The sequence below is a fragment of the Eumetopias jubatus genome, unplaced genomic scaffold (assembly GCF_037043125.1).
Source record: "Eumetopias jubatus isolate StellerSeaLion01/CBP00866 unplaced genomic scaffold, mEumJub1_p1.0 scaffold_2, whole genome shotgun sequence".
Taxonomy (NCBI): Eukaryota; Metazoa; Chordata; class Mammalia; order Carnivora; family Otariidae; genus Eumetopias; species Eumetopias jubatus.
The window spans coordinates 157,950,716-157,967,271 of NW_028274808.1; the positions used below are offsets into that span (position 1 = coordinate 157,950,716).

At 38.0% G+C, this 16,556-nt stretch overlaps 1 protein-coding gene across 1 annotated transcript in view; it reads right to left on the reverse strand.

Moving 5' to 3' along the window:
• The window catches only part of SRP72 (signal recognition particle 72), a 30,491-nt gene that overhangs the window by 2,725 nt on the left and 11,210 nt on the right, over positions 1 to 16,556 (reverse strand). Inside the window, exons 9-17 of the mRNA XM_088021149.1 lie at positions 14,585 to 14,716; positions 13,229 to 13,357; positions 11,776 to 11,848; positions 10,181 to 10,245; positions 8,341 to 8,436; positions 7,406 to 7,509; positions 7,187 to 7,264; positions 6,259 to 6,396; positions 2,699 to 2,736 (exon numbers count right to left, since the gene is read on the reverse strand). Of these exons, the coding sequence (XP_087877275.1) occupies positions 2,699 to 2,736; positions 6,259 to 6,396; positions 7,187 to 7,264; positions 7,406 to 7,509; positions 8,341 to 8,436; positions 10,181 to 10,245; positions 11,776 to 11,848; positions 13,229 to 13,357; positions 14,585 to 14,716 (853 nt within the window). The remainder of the gene's footprint in view (positions 1 to 2,698; positions 2,737 to 6,258; positions 6,397 to 7,186; positions 7,265 to 7,405; positions 7,510 to 8,340; positions 8,437 to 10,180; positions 10,246 to 11,775; positions 11,849 to 13,228; positions 13,358 to 14,584; positions 14,717 to 16,556) is intronic.

The following is a 16,556-nucleotide window of genomic DNA, read 5'->3' on the forward strand; positions in this document are numbered from 1 at the left end:
GGGCTCCCTGCTCATGCAGGAAGCCTGCTTCTCCCTCTGCCTGTCGCTCCCCCTACTTGTGCTCTCTCCCTCTCTCTCTCTCGCTATCTCTCTGTGTGTCAAATAAATAAATAAAATCTTAAAAAAAAAAATAATAATCAATAGATAAATCATGCAAACAAAAATGGGTACTGCTGTGATTAGGGTAAGCCAGGAGAAACAGAAGTCCTTAATCATGTGAAAAAATGTTCCACCTCACTAATTATAAATGAAAAAGGTAGCAAAATTCTATCAAACTAACAAATATTAAAAGCAGTAACAATACCCAGTATTGATGAGATAGTGAGAAACAACCAAACACTATGGCAGAACTGTACAATGGTATAGCCTTTGTAGAGAGCAATTTAATTTGGCAGAACTAGTCAAAATTAATACTTCTAGAAATTTATCCTGCAGACACCCATAAGACACAAAGTTATAGGGATGCCTGGGTGGCTCAGTCAGTTAAGCGGCCAGATCAGCCCAGGTCATGATCCCAGGGTCCTGGGATCGAGTCCCGCATCAGGTTCCCTGCTTAGCGGGGAGCCTGCTTCTCCCTCTCTCTCCCTCTGCTTATGCTCTGTCAAATAAATAAAATCTTAAAAAAAAAAAAGAAGACACAAACTTATATATAAGAACATGGGGTGCCTGGGTGGCTCAATCAGTTGAGTGTCTGATTCTTGATGTCAGCTCAGGTCATGATCTCAGGATTGTGGGACTGAATTCCACACTGGGCTCCATGAAAAGTGGGAAGTCTCCTTTTCTCACTACCCCCCACCCCCGCTTGCACTCTCTCTCTAAAATAAATAAATAAATCTTAAAAAAAAAAAGGATATTCTCTATGGTATTCTTTAAAATAATAAACTAACTTAAGTGTCTATCAGTAAGAGAATGATTAAATAAATTACAGTATGCCCACACTATAAGCAACTATACCTATTGGGACACTTGGGTGGCTCAGGTCATGATCCCAGGGTTCTGGGACTGAGTCCCACATCAGGCTCCTGGCTCAGCGGGGAGTCTGCTTCTCCCACTGCCTACCGCTCCCCCTGCTTGTGCGCGTGCTCTCCCTCTCTCCTCCCTGCCCCGCCCCGACAAATAAATAAATAAATAAATCTTAAAAAAAAAAAAAAAAAAAAGAGAAGCTATAGCTATCGGTTAAAAAGTACATCCATATTTAATAATTTGGAGAAATGTCTGCATGATACAGTCTAAAGTAGAAGATTAAAACAAATTATCCTAAAGACACTGTTCATATCAATTTTGTAAAAACTTTTATTGACTGAGCATGTAAATGTGTAATAATGTATGTTCCTATATACAAAAAAGTTATATTGTAATTATCTCTAGAAGTATGAATTTCGGGTAGGGAATTTTCCATGCTTTATTGCCATTGTATAATGACAGAAGTTTTGTTTGTTCTTAGTATGAGCATATATTGCTTTTAAGTTTTAAAAAAATACTCATCTGGAAACCACAAAAAATAGAAAAGTGATATTGCAGGTTAATGCTACCTGTACTTATCAGCTGTTCCCTTGCAGTATTACTAATATATAAAACAAATACTTAGCATGCGACTCAACCTCAGGTTTGTGAGTTCGAGACCCATGTTGGGCATGGAGCCTAATAAACGAAAGGAAGAAGGAAAGAAGGAAAGACAGATGAATGCATCTGATTTATACCACAGATTTCCCAGACTCAGGAACAGGTAGGTGGCTCCAGGGATAACCTCTGACTAGATGAAGCCAAACATGGTAATTTTACCCACTTTTGCCAGGAATTAAGAACACAGCCTAAGCCAATCAATGCACATCATTCTCCTGGTTAATGGTTCAGGCTTGGACAATCACCTATGTTGGCCCATGAGATTAATGGGAGAGACATGATAACTGCAGAAAGGCCCTCTTTGAACTGCTGGATATAAATGACAAGCCCCACAGGTGCCTGGGTGGCGCAGTCAGTTGAGCATCCAACTTTTGGTTTCGGCTCAGGTCATGATCTTGGGGTCGTAAGATTGAGCCTCGTGTTGCACTCCGTGCTCAGCATGGAGTCTGCTTGGGACTCTCTCTCCCTCTCCCTCTGCCCCTGCCCCGCCCAACCCCTACATGCACTCTCTAAAATAAATCTTAAAAAAAAAAAGAAAGACAAGCCCAGACCGTTGCTAACAAACATGACTCTAATGGGATTCAGTTTTGTATACAGATGAACAAAGAGATACAACTTCTAGATCAGTCAACCTTTCCTATACACAGCCATTTTCATAAACAGCCAGTTTGATGGAGTTCAGTTTGTAGCTGAAAGCAGCCTAATGAATAAAGGGCTTACTATGTGCCAGGCATCATTCTGAGATCTTTACATGTGGTATCTCATTTAATCTTATGAGGTATATAACTATCACATTCCATTTTATAAATGAAAAACTCAGGCAGGTACATTAAGTAATCTGTTCACAGTCACAGCAAAAGAGCAATGTTAACTAGAGCAACAATCTGAATTCAGGCACTCAATCTCTCTAGAGCTATAGTCTTTAAAGTAAAAAAAATAATTTATAGTCAAGACAAAAGTCAATGTTCAACGACAGCACAGAGAACGGTATTTTTGTCTGAAGATTTTTATATTGGGCTAAACTCAAACTTTTATCTTGTAAAATCTAAAGATAAAAAAAGAAAAAAATCCTTACCCTTCTTTTTCTTTTTCTTCTTTTTCAAATCTCCCTGTCTACAAAGAGAAGAAAAACCATTACCATAGTCATGATAAAATATTTATACAGCTTTAAACATGTGCAAAAGAGTGAGCTGGGCACTTTATCATTAGGCATTTAAGATTTGGCACTGTCTTACCAAAGTTAATAAACTAGCTGGGATATTAATACTGGTTAAGTTTAATCAAGCTTCACATACTGTAGTTTTTGGAAAGTCGTTTAAAAAAGAGGATTAGCTTTTTAGTTTAGTTTTCAGATTACATTCCCATACATTAAGTCTATGTAAAAAGAGAAGAAATCTGCACAAGCATGAAAATCTACAATACTATGTTAAGTTACATGTTTGGCAAAACTAGAGAACAGATAACTCGACACTTAGGCAAGAACATGCATAGGTATCATACATGCCAAGACTATCCCTGGGAGGATATGTAAGACAAGTAACATTGGTAGTGACCTTGGAGAGAGGAGAGCACACAGGGATGGAAGAAGCTTTTACTTTCTATGTTTTTATTTTCCAAATCTTGAACCTGGCGAGTTTACTGAATTTTTTAAGTAAAATATTTATTAAGTACACTAAAAAAAAGGGAAGAGGTGCTGAAAGGAGCATGAGAAATAAAACACTTCAAAAATAAGTACTCTGATGGCTATAAGAGGAAGACATCAAAAATATCTCTGTACATAATCATACATGATTATGCCTCTATGGGAACTATGAAACAGTGAATTAAAATGATGACACAGCAACAATCTCTGCCAAAAATTCATTCTACCACATCATTCAATTGTGAAAATTCTTTCAGGGTATCCTGAAGAATAAGGAATGCAACATACAGTGTCGTACTTTAAAGAGCTTCATCTCTCACCCAGACTATGCAACCGTCTTCTAAATTGTCTCTCTACAAATCACTCTCCAGCCATACCTGCAATTTCCCAAAGGTTCTCTGCCATTTCTTATTTTTTTTAAAGATTTTTATTTATTCATGAGAGACAGAGAGAGAGAGAGGCAGAGGCAGAGGGAGAAGCAAGCTCCCCGCAGAGCAGGGAGCCCGATGTGGGACTCGATCCCAGGACTTTGGGATCATGACCTGAGCCGAAGGCAGACGCTTAACTGACTGAGCCACCCAGGCGTCCCTTATTTGCCTTTGCTCACACTTGGCCTAATTCATCTTCCTCAAAAGTCAACACAATCACCTCTTCCATGAGGTGATTTCCTAACCCCCGACTGTCCCCAGGAAGGACTATATCCCCTGGTGTACTCCTCTATGCCCTGCACAATCCCAGAACATGCAACCTTTATTGCAATTACTGCAATATTTCCTTCTGCGAGACTTAGGTTCTTTTAAGGGCAAGGACCATGACTTATTTTTTGTCAACAACATAGTTTATCTTCAAAAGAAACTAAACCTTTGAGGTGCTTGGCTGGCTCAGTCAGTAGAGCATGTGACTCTTGATCTCAGGGTTGTGAGTTCAAGCCCCATGTGGGGTGTAGAGAGTCCTTAAAAATAAAATCTTAAAAAAAAAAACCCAAAAAACTAAAAACTAAACCTTTGTATCCTAAAGTTAGTATAAAAGGCTTTAATAATGCCTAATGAAAATAATGTGAAATTTAAAAGCCTAAAAGCCAATATCTTAATAATTGTCTAAGGAAAAGGAGAGGATTAAAGGACTAGAAAAGAACTATATTCTTACTAATTACTAAACTCTGCTTTGAAAGAGGAAAAAAGTACCGAAAATAATTAAATAGGGGACGCCTGGATGGCTCAGTCAGTTAGGCATCCACCTCTTGATCTCGGCTCAGGTCATGATCTCAGGATCTTGAGTTCAAGCCCTGTACTGGGCTCCACACTGAGTGTGGGTGGGGGCGCGGAGAGACAGAGTGGGGGAGGGGAGGGGAGGGGAGGGGGAGGGGAGGGGGAAGGGAAGGGAAGGGAAGGGAGAAGGGAAGGGAAGGGAAGGGAAGGGAAGGGAAGGGAAGAGAAGGGAAGGGAAGGAAAAAGGAAAGGAAAGGAAAGGAAAGGGAAGGGAAGGAAAAAGGAAAGGAAAGGAAAGGAAAGGAAAGGAAAGGAAAGGAAAGGAAAGGAAAGGAAAGGAAGGAAAGAAGGAAAGGAAAGGAAAGGAAAGGAAAAAGGAAAGGAAAAAGGAAAGGAAAGGAAAGGAAAGGAAAGGAAAAAGGAAAGGAAAGGAAAGGAAAGGAAAAAGGAAAGGGAAGGGAAGGAAAGGGAAGGGAAGGGAAGGAAAGGAAAGGAAGGAAGGTTTTTTTTCTTTAAAAATCTTAAAAAAAACTATTATGAGGATGATAATGCTTTTTTACCAGAGTTCATAATGACGTTACTCATATGCTGTCACTGATGTATTTTTTGGTAAGTTAGGAAAAAATTTACATTTCAAAAGGCACTCAGAAAGGGAGAAAACGGGCGCCTGAGTGGCTCAGTCATTAAGCAACCTGCCTTGGCTCAGGTCATGATCTCAGCGTCCTGAGTTAGAGCCCCACATTGGGCTCCCTGCTCAGCGGGGAGTCTGCTTCTCCCTCTCCTTAACAGCCCCTCCCCACCATTTCTCCTCTCTCTAGCTCTCTCTCAAATAAATAAAATCTTAAAAAAAAAGAGAGAAAACAGTGAAAAACCACGAAAGCCACAAATTTGGGGAAGGGCTATATCTCTTCCATTCTCTGTTCATCCCAAGTCTCTATTCATGGAATCTTAAACATTTCACTGTAGGCCTCCACTGTGTTTCTGAGATGGCCACCTGGGAGAAGAGTAAGAATTTGACTTCCTGTAAGTTAATGAAGCTAGCTAATCTTTCCTCCAAATCAGCAAAATAAACCTCATTTGAACTCAGTATAGAATTATGTACTAAATATACATCAAAAATTTACAGGTAAATAAAGTAGGGGACAACCAGCTAATGGAATACTATGCATAAAAAGAATGAAATATGTCTATACTAAGAATATGGAGAAGGGGAGCCTGGGTGGCTCAGCTGATTAAGCATCTGACTTAGGCTCAGATCTCAGGTCATGATCTCAGGGTCCTAGGACTGAGCCCCGCATTGGGCTCCCCACTCAGCAGGGAGTCTACTTCTCCCTCCACCCCTCACCCCAACTTGTAATCTCTCTAAGAAATAAATAAAATCTTAAAAAAAAAAAAGAATATGGAGAAAACTCCCCAACTTAATAAATGAAAGCAAGCTGGAAAACAGGCAAGTACAATATAATCCCCTTCTGTAAAAAAAAACAAAAACAAAAACAAAACCAAAAAGATAAATAAATCCAAGGAAAATATTTCTAAATCACTTCTGTGTGTAAACACAAAGAAGATTCTGAAGGATATACACTCAATACCAAAGGTTAATTTGGGGGTGTGATGGTGGGAGGTGGTAAAGGGGACAAGGACTGAGAACTGGGCATAGCAAAAGAGAAGGGAAAAAGAAACAAGGGGGACTTAAACTTTATTCACAAGGAATTTTCAGAGAATGTATTTTTCATTCCTTATGTAATTTAAAGTCCACATTAGAGAATGTTACAATGAAAACATTACCCTTGCTCCTTTGGCTGACTATCTCCAGCGACTTTTCCACCCTTTTTCCGAATGTAAGTAGCACCAGGAGAATTTTCAAGAGCCTCGACATCTACTTTTAGAGACATACTGTCTGACGAGGGCAGGTGTTTACTAAGGCTGGGATTGAACAGGAGTTCAGGAACACAATATATTCACATATATATGTCTGCCAAAAGAAAAAGTCTTTGTTTTGATGTCCCTTCTCAAAAGTAAAAAAAATGTTCTTAAATCTTCTACAAAATAACAAATTAGGGGTGCCTGGTGGCTCAGTCAGTTAAGCATCTGCCTTCAGTTCATGTCATGATCTCAGAGTTCCAAGAGCAATTCCTTAAGCATTCCTTAACTCAGTGCTGTACTTCAAGATGGGGCTTAATAAAATCTCTATTCCAAAACAACTATCAAACATAGATTTGCTCACTACAAAGGTTTTGACTTGTGGCTGCTCAGCATCCACGACTCCACCTTGGGTTTGGGAGCATACCCCGACTACGGTAGCACATGATCCAAATTTAGCCAATCAGGGCACTGAATCTCTTATCTTCAGTAACTGTTAGGCATGTGATCTAAGACATTTCAATGAGAATGACATTTCAGAGTATTTCACAACTACCCAAATAAAATACATTTTCTTTTTCCTTTGCTGCTGGACTTGAACCTGAAGAGAGATAAGCTGCATCTTGACTTCATTTTTGCTTCTGGATCAAACTGTACCCCAAGTTGGATCTATTACTATATTTTTCAGTCATGTTGACCAATAAATTCTCATTTTTGCTTTTACTAGTTAGAAGAGTGTTCTGTTTGTTGAAATTTACAACAGAAAAAGCCATGGTCAAAATAGGTATTGGAAGGGATCTAGCACGCTATTTGGGAGCTGTCTGGAACAATAATCAAAAGGTCAAAAGGATACGCTTTTGCCTTCTCAGGATCTACAAGTGAGTAAGCAGAAATAAGCTGCGCCAGGGTGTGAATATCTTTTGGATTTTGTCTAAAAAAAAAAAAAAAAAGAAAGTTAGTGAACAGTTAGTGTACAGTTTATGAAAATGGAATAAAAAAGCAAAATAACCTTCTTGTATCAAATAACAGCAATAAAATTTGCATTTTTACATATCCAGCTTTCAGAACTTACTTCCATAGCTGTTCTAGGTCACTAATTGCCTCTTTCTTCCGCCCATATTTGAGTTTGAAGTTTGCAGCTTCTCTTATCAAGGATAAATGAGCAGAAGATTTGGGCTACAGGTTCAATAAAAAAAGGAAGAAAAAATTTAAGCTAGATATCTACCAAGTTTGTGAAGTTACTATATTCATTAGACCTTTAAGATAGACCTATCTATTAAATTCCTCAAAGTTTTATTGAATACACGAAACAACAACAAAAACCACACAAACATACAGGGAGGGAGACAGACAAATTATACAAGTGATGACCAATTTATGAATCTGGATCACAACCTGTATTTTTTAAGATTGTCTACAACTAGAAATATTTCCCCATAATCAAATCTTAAAGATATGTTACCACAGTTCTCAAACACTAACACAGTATTTCCCAGAACACCACTATCCCTCTACTGCCTTTAGTACCGACGGTATATATGCCACCCGTGTGCATGTATATTTGTCAGTTGGATACTGCCTATGCAGAGACTTACACTGGAAAAAATGAAGACGTTCCTCTTCCAGGAAAACATGAGGTACAATTATTGCACATATTTATTATTTCACCACTTACTACCATGAGCTCTCTAGCCACTAAAGATGAGCACTCCCATATGCACTCACGTATTATTTTTTGAGATTATACATAAATACACACAACGAACCAAAAAGGCCTTCAAAACCATAACTGAGTTTTGTTTTTTTTTCATTCTGAAATAATTCTTATTTCCAATAGCTTTATTTGGATCTGGTATACTTAAAAAAATTAATTTGACAGTCTAACAGTATTCCATTCTTTAAATAGTGACTTGGAATACTTCAATTCTCATAACTTGAGTTCACTACTGCAGCTTTTTATTTTTAGATAAAAACTTGTCCTCGTAACAATTTACTCCATTTACGTACCTGATGGTTTTGATACCACTGGATGGCTTGCGTGAAGACCTCAATGGCACTATCAATATCCTCTTCATGGCTGTACATAGTCACTAATGCAGATACCTACCCAGCCAAAAGTATAAATTAATGAATAAAATTCCCCCTTCTCTCCCAGAATAAGCTTTTTGAAAATGAAAAAATTAGAAAACAGCAAATAAAAGTTGTTAGGCTCTCTGCCAGTACCAAATTCATCATAAAAATTATTATCTTTCTGGGGCGCCTGGGTGGCTCAGTCGTTAAGCGTCTGCCTTTGCCTCAGAGGTCATGATCCCAGGGTCCTGGGATCGAGTCCCACATCGGGCTCCCTGCTCAGCAGGAAGCCTGCTTCTCCCTCTCCCTCTGCCCCTGCTTGTGTTCCCCCTCTCACTGTGTCTCTGTCAAATAAATAAAATCTTTAAAACAAAAAATTATCTTTCTAGACCATAATAACTAGAAATACCATACACAACAGTGTTTCCCAAATACAAAGGTAGTTATCTATAAAATATCACTTTCCTCTTAAACCAGTGCCAGTTCACAGTTTGTTACTAGTGCATAGCAAGCATAATAGTTGAGAATAAGTGCTTAAAAATTAGTTTATATAATAAAACACTGCTGGGACACCTAATGTGTAATCAGTGAGGTACACACCAGCATGGCTAAACTCCCATGATAAGTTCTGTCTGGCCTGAGCTACAAAAGGCCAGTGAAAAGCTTGCCTAGTGTGTTTGAGGGATAGCAAGGAGACCCATGTGGCTAGAGTAGAGTGAGAATAGGAGGAGCAACATGAAATGAGGACAGAAAGGAAACAGAAACAAGAAACTGCATCTTTTTTTTTTTTTTAAAGATTTTATTTATTTATTTGACAGAGAGAAACAGAGCAAGAACAGGAACACAAGCAGGGGGAGTGGGAAAGGGAGAAGCAGGCTTCCCGCGGAGCAGGGAGCCCGAAGCAGGGCTCGATTCCAGGACCCTGGGATCATGACCTGAGCTGAAGGCAGACGCCTAACGACTAAGCCACCCAGGCACCCCAAGAAACTGGATCTTTAAGAAAATCAATAAAACTGATGCTCCTCTGGCTAAATTGATCAGAAAACAAAAAAGAAGACCTGAATAACCAGTATCAGGAATGAGAGAGGGTCTACAGATATTAAAGGGATAAATAGGAAATACCTGAACAACTTTTATGCCAGTAAGTTCAACAATGATGAAGTGGACAAATTTCTTGAAAGGTAATAGAAGGCCAGATATGAAATTTTAGAAATGAAAATATGAATCTTCAAAGGAGAAAGCATTACCATAATACATTACCAATATATATTTATTGAGTGCCAACTGTAAACAAGCTGTGTTAGAGGATACAGACGCGAATAAAAGCCCTTGTTCAGTGAATGTACACACCAGCGACAGCATTAGTCTCTACTTTGAAAGAGATGCTTTCACAGCTGTATTGGTGATCTAAATCATCACAGAAGTAAAAACTAAATTTATTGGCCACTATCACTAAATTTTTTTAACTCAAAATATCACATTGAAGACATGATAAAATAAATTAGACTAAGAAATTCCCTATACAGGTTTTAGGTTATTTAAGGTTGGCTTTTAGTGATAATGTAAGGCTTAAATAGTGCCTGGCATATTTGCCTAAATAATAAACCAATGCACAGCAGAACACAAAATGACATTAAATGCAGACCAGTAACTTATTTTAACTACTACTCCTACATTATGAATAAACAGAAATTAAATACAAAGAAACATCAAACATACCAACAGACTATAATTCTGCTACTTTTTTAGTCTTATAATATTTTAGTTATAAACTCACCATGCCTGGTTTATGCTTTAACTCTTCTATGCTTCTCAATATCAGACATGCTTTGGATATATTACCTTGAGAGATTAAAAACATTATCATCATCACACTGAAGAAAGCATATTATTAAAAAACAACAACAAGAAATTTAAGTCCTATTTTGTAGTATCTCCAAATACTTAAGCTTTGTGATCTTTGGGATAATGGTCCCAAGAAACAATATACCTTGCTTACACCCACAAAGAAAGTTAATGGCAGAGATTCTACCAGAAAAGAAGTCTCCCAACTCCCACCCAGTCTGTTGAGTTCTCTTTCTCCATTTTCAGAATGTAACTTAAAGGACACCCTACCCTTAAAGACTTTAAAACATGTTACTGCAGATATGAGTGCAATGGAAAATTTCCTAGTGTCAAAATACGATTTTCTACTCATTGTAAACATCAATAATGTAACCTTCCAAAGTCTTTAAAAGCAAAATAGAAACCAATGACAGCTCTTTCTTAGTAATTTTAATAGGATAAATACTCCTCCCAAAAATAAACTGAAAACTGGATAAGGAAAGAAAATAAGATGGGAAAAGGAAAAAGAAATAAGAGAGGAAGATAAGGAAATGTGAGAATGGGTAATATTATGGGAGACCAACAGTGTTGCTTTTTTTTTTTAAGGTAATTTTTACCCCCAATGTGGAGCTCCGAGGCTCAAGAGTCGCATGCTCTACCAACTAAGCCAACCAGGTACCCCAAGACCAATAATGTTTCTCAACCTTGTTTTTATTACTGAACACTAAGAAATCTCATAAGACTTTTTTTTTTTTCTCTAATTGTCAAGTATCCTGATCATTACCCATGAAATTGTCATTTTGGCCATCATATCTGTAATTTTTTTTGGCCACCCACCAAACAAACGATCCCCACCCCCATGTTGAGAATGCATGGTCTACACCAGAAATACAACTTCCCATGATGGAAATGTCTTAATCTATGCTGTTCAACTAGCCTCATGTGGTTATGAAGTTTCTATGTGGCTAGCACAAGGGAGGAACTGATTTTAACAAATTTCATTTTAAAGTTAAAATAGCTACATGTAAATAATGGTTACCAAAAGCTCTAGATAATCACTCAAGCCTAGTTCAAATCATGGCCAAAAACCACTAGCAGTTTTCTGTAAGATTCAAAAATGTCAGTTTTCATTAAATTTCCCTGCCTCTTTTCCCGCTAAGATGTGGGTCATAAACTATAAACAAAGGATAAATGGCTAACTTAAGAAAGCTAAATGCAAAGTAACCCTTCTTTCATGCAAATACTAGCAAGTGACAGATATAAGCATTTCTACATATGACATACCCAGAAAATTTAAGTACGGTCTTTTGAAACATAGGAATCCTTTGCTTCTACCCACTTTCAAGGCATAGATTGAGAATTATTCTAAAAATTTAAGAATAACCTGATAAAAGGCTGTTTGAAACAGTAATAATTATGCTTCATCATTATGCAAAAAAAATTTTTGCAAAATTTTTAAAACCACATAGTTCACAACTACTTCAGAAACATTTCAACCACGTTTCCATTAAAATGATATTTTAATCATGATGAAATAATTATTAATACCTTGGGAAATCTTCAGCTGTGCCATGGTCAGCTTAATTTCAGCTGCATTTTCTGGATGCTGATCTGAAAACTCCTAAAATGTTTTCAGTTGGAGAAAAAAAAAATCACAATTCACACAACTAACTGCACACAGTTCAATTATCACTTCTATACAGAATTTAAAATCCAGTTTTAAAATATTAAAGTTCTGGTTTCAGGTCAAAATTTTAATTCTGGAAAAATTTTGTTTCCCATTTTGTTTAAAATTATGCTCTGAGGGGCATCTGGGTGGCTCAGTTGGTTAAGTATCTGCCTTCAGCTTAGGTCATGATCCCAGGGTCCTGGGATGGAGCCCGCATCGGACTCGCTGCTCAGCAGGGAGTCTGCTTCTCCCCTCCCACTCCCCCCTGCTTGGGTTCCCTCTCTGGCTGTCTCTCTCTGTCAAATAAATAAAATCTTAAAAAGAAATAAAAATAAAAATAAAATAAAGTTATGCTCTGAAAGTGTAATGATATCAAGTTCCAGGAAATCACTAACAGAGAAATAATAATTAAGATTACTACATAGTTCTGTTTGTTTAAATAAGATACTCAAATAGATGCTGTCTCCTTACTGAGGATCCCTGCTAGGCAATTTTGCCCTTCAGGATGGTCCTAACTTTACCCTGTTCAACTTTTCAGGGCATTGTACCCTCAGGAATTTAAAACATGTAATCTAACAGCTGATTTAGGATGATAAAAACCAAGTTAGTATCTTTGTAATTGTCTGAGGTTTTGGACTGGGACTCATTGGAAAATACATTATTGGAAAAAGAGGTTAAGCATATTCTGGCATTATAAGCCTAAAACAAACCTTTAACTCATCCTAAATTGATCTCCAAATGAAAACCATTCTTCAGGTTTATGGTAAACATTTACTAATGCAAACTTTTTTTTTTTTTTTTTTTTTTAAAGTAGGCTCCCAGTGGGTGCCTGGGTGGCTCTGTCCTTAAGCGTCTGCCTTCGGCTCAGGTCATGATCCCAAGGTCCTGGGATGGAGCCTGCATCTGGCTCCCTGCTCCGTGGGGGGCCTGCTTCTCCTTCTCCCACTCCCCCCTGCTTGTGTTCCCTCTGTGGCTCTCTCTCTCTGTCAAATAAATAAAATCTTAAAAAAAGTAAATAAATAAAGTAGGCTCCCAGCCCAGCGTGGAGCCCAACACGGGGCCTGAACTCATCACCCTGCTATCAAGACCTGAGCTGAGATCAAGAGTCCAACACTCAACCGACTGAGCCACACTGATGCCCCATAATACAAATGTACATAAAACAAAGCTGTAGCTCAAGAATTAACTAAAGTGACACTCTGGATTTTGTCTACTGGTATGTTACCTATTAGTTTTCCCACTTTATTTACAAGTGTGTAGGCTATTCTAATAAAAATGAAACAAGGATGCAACTACATGACACCTCATTAAAAACTCAAATAATTTCTTTACCTGAAGCAGTTCTATTGCTTTTGTGTGCTGCTTTTCACGGCAGAGCTGGGCAGCTTGGATTAATATAGGCAGGAGATGCTCAGGACTTTGGGACTGTAAACTGGCAGATATTTTGCGGCACTGTTCTGCCTAAAAAACAGTATTTCCCCCCACAAAAATAAGCTGGTTAATGCAATTAAACATTAAGTGAATAACCAAAAAGAAAAGGAAGGGGTGGAAGGGGAAGGAACTCAGCTGAAAGACAATAGTGAAGAACTATCTAGGGTAAAAGAACTGGTTTACAGTATCTATTTTCAATTTTCTCCTGTAAGATTTCCATTTACTGAATTTAAGCTATGAGTTACAAAAGCATTTAGGGAAGGACTAGTTCTTTCAGTGGGGGGGGGGCAGAAGGAGAGAGAGAATCTTAAGCAGGCTCCATGCCTAGCTTAGAGCCCGATACCCAACATGGGCTCAATCTCACAGCCCTGAGATTATGACCTGAGCCGAAATCAAGAGTTGGATGTGTAGAGGCGCCTGGGTGGCTCAGTTGTTAAGCATCTGCCTTCAGCTCAGGTCATGATCCCAGGGTCCTGGGATCGAGCCCTGCATCAGGCTCCCTGCTCCGCGGGAAGCCTGCTTCACCCCTCTCCCACTCCCCCTGCTTGTGTTCCTTCTCTCGCTGTCTCTCTGTCAAATAAAAAAATAAATAAAAATCTTAAAAAAAAAAAAAAGAGTTGGACGTGTAACCCACTGAGCCACCCAGGTGCCCCGTGAAAGGACTAGTTCTAAATATTAATTTGGATGCTTAAATTCCAGAGTTTTGTTTAAAAAATGAAAATACAAGTATCACCCTTTGCTTAAAAGCAACAAAATGTATAGGTATTTCTTGCTAAAGTATTCAAGAATAACTTAGCTCAGTTCTAAATAATAAAAATGTTACTAACTCCTACTCTCCCACTGAAAACCTCTGCTATGGAAGAGTATGAAATCTTTAGAATTAATGCATATTAGAATTAGAATTGACCTCCTTAGCATTTATAATTATGCACAAAATAAAATGAAAGACAGATCTTAAACCTATAATCCCAGTTGACATCTTCGATGATTTCTACTTTAATTCAGAGAGATTAGAAATAAGATAATGAGAACAGTATCTCATTTACAAATGTGAATAGTGTTCTCGTCCTCTTAAAAGACAGCTGTAGACCTTTACAAAGAATTGAGCAAATTACTTAACAAAATCTGATATATGACATTCTGAAAAATACACTGGTATAAGACAAAAAATATAGAGATTGAACTGTTACACCCATTATGCCTCATATGCCATACTCCAAAAGGTTTAGCCAGAGCAATGAGAGATTTGTTACCTACCTGGTTTGTGTACATAGCAAGTAAAGCTTTGTTAAATTCTATAGCTTGCAGCTGTTTCTTAGAAAGTTTAAACTCTACTCCTTCTGCATTGGTTAATTTCACCTTCTTCTTGGAGTCAAAGACATTTTGGTCCTGAAAAAGAAAAGTTCATTTGCCATTAACAGCAATCTCAGACTTTACTCTTTTAACATTTCAAGGCTTTATTCCTCTTCCATTTAGTTATTTTATACACAAGAGAGCTTGGAAGATAATACATCTGCCTGGTTAGGTTGTTTAAACCCCTAAGATGCATATAAATTTGTCTTGGGTTCTTGGTTTTCTTTTGATTTATCCTTCCACTATTAACTGCTTGTTTTGAGCTTTTTGAAGAAAAGTACTTACAGATAGAACAAATGAGGACTACAAAGATACAAAGAAATCTGGAATCTACACACTATGCCCTTTAGAATTTAGATGACAAATGAGGAAAGTTAATTCTTTCCTCTTTGAAACAGTCATTATGTAAGCAAATCATTAAAATTCAGAAATAGATTCACACCTCTTTTGAAAGCATTTTTAGCAAAAAAATGCTACTGTAACATAGCTACTGTTTTTCTTTTCCTTAAGGTCCTTCTCACCTAGGCAGTAGCTCAAAGAAGCTCAAATTCTCAAACTTCTGTGTGCAGCAAACACAATGTTATCTGCCTTAAAAAAGTCCTGTTAAGAATTACAGAATGTCACATACCGTTCTAGGAAGACAATTAAATTACACGCATCTTGAGAAAGACAAACTGAGCAGCTGAATATCTACTGCATGCACAGTATTCTAGCTTTGTAAATAATATAACTGCAAATAAGTGATACCCTATTTTTTTTTTTTAAAGATTCTATTTACTTGACAGAGAGAGACACAGCGAGAGAGGGAACACAAGCAGGGGGAGTGGGAGAGGGAGAAGCAGGCTTCCCGCCGAGCAGGGAGCCCAATGCGGGGCTCGATCCCAGAACCCTGGGATCATGACCTGAGCCAAAGGCAGATGCTAAAAACTGAGCCACCCAGGCGCCCCAATACCCAATGTTTTTTAAACCAGATCTTCTACTAGTTTGAAGATTAAAAGAATAAATCTAAAATAAATACTTTTTCTGAGTGTGAAGCTTCAAACCAAAGTAAAATTATTTTAATGTACAGCAAAAAACTTTCATATAAATCCTTTTTTTTTTTTAAGATTTTATTTACTTGAGAGAGAGAGAGAGCACGAGCTATGGAGAAGGGCAGAGGGAGAGGGAGCAGCATACTCCCCGCTGAGCAGGGAGCCCAATGTAGGACTCAATCCCGGGACCCCAAGACCATGACCTGAGCCGACGGCAGACACTTAACCAACTGAGCCACCTAGGCACCCCTCACATAAATCAATTCTTAAGAAACCAGATTTCTAGTTGGCTCTCCTCTGTACTATTTTAATACTTCAATTCATCTTGCATGCCACTTAAACTTTGCTATCATGGCACTTATTCAAAAATTTGATTTTCGGGTGCCTGGGTGGCTCAGTTGGTTAAGTGACTGCCTTCGGCTCAGGTCATGATCCCAGAGTCCCAGGATCGAATCCCGCATCGGGCTCCCTGCTCAGCGGGGAGTCTGCTTCTCCCTCTGACCCTACCCCCTCTTGTGCTCTAAGTAAAAATTAAAAAAAAAAAAATCTTGGCTTTCAAGGCCTTTTGGTACCATTCAATCTAAACTTTTAAAAATTTTTAACTAGCATGTATGTATCCTCTTAACTTCTGTTTTCTCTTTCTTCCCATAAGTATTTCTCCATATGTTCACCTGCTTATGCTGTTTTTTAACCCTCAAACCGTAACCCTCTTTTTCAAGGGTCAGCTATAAATTTGCCAGGTCAGAGATCTTTTCTTTCACCAATACTGCAGTTAAAAAGTAAAAAATTTAAACATGCACAATTTTTTCCAATACCAGAATGAGACTTTTAAATGATGTAATTAT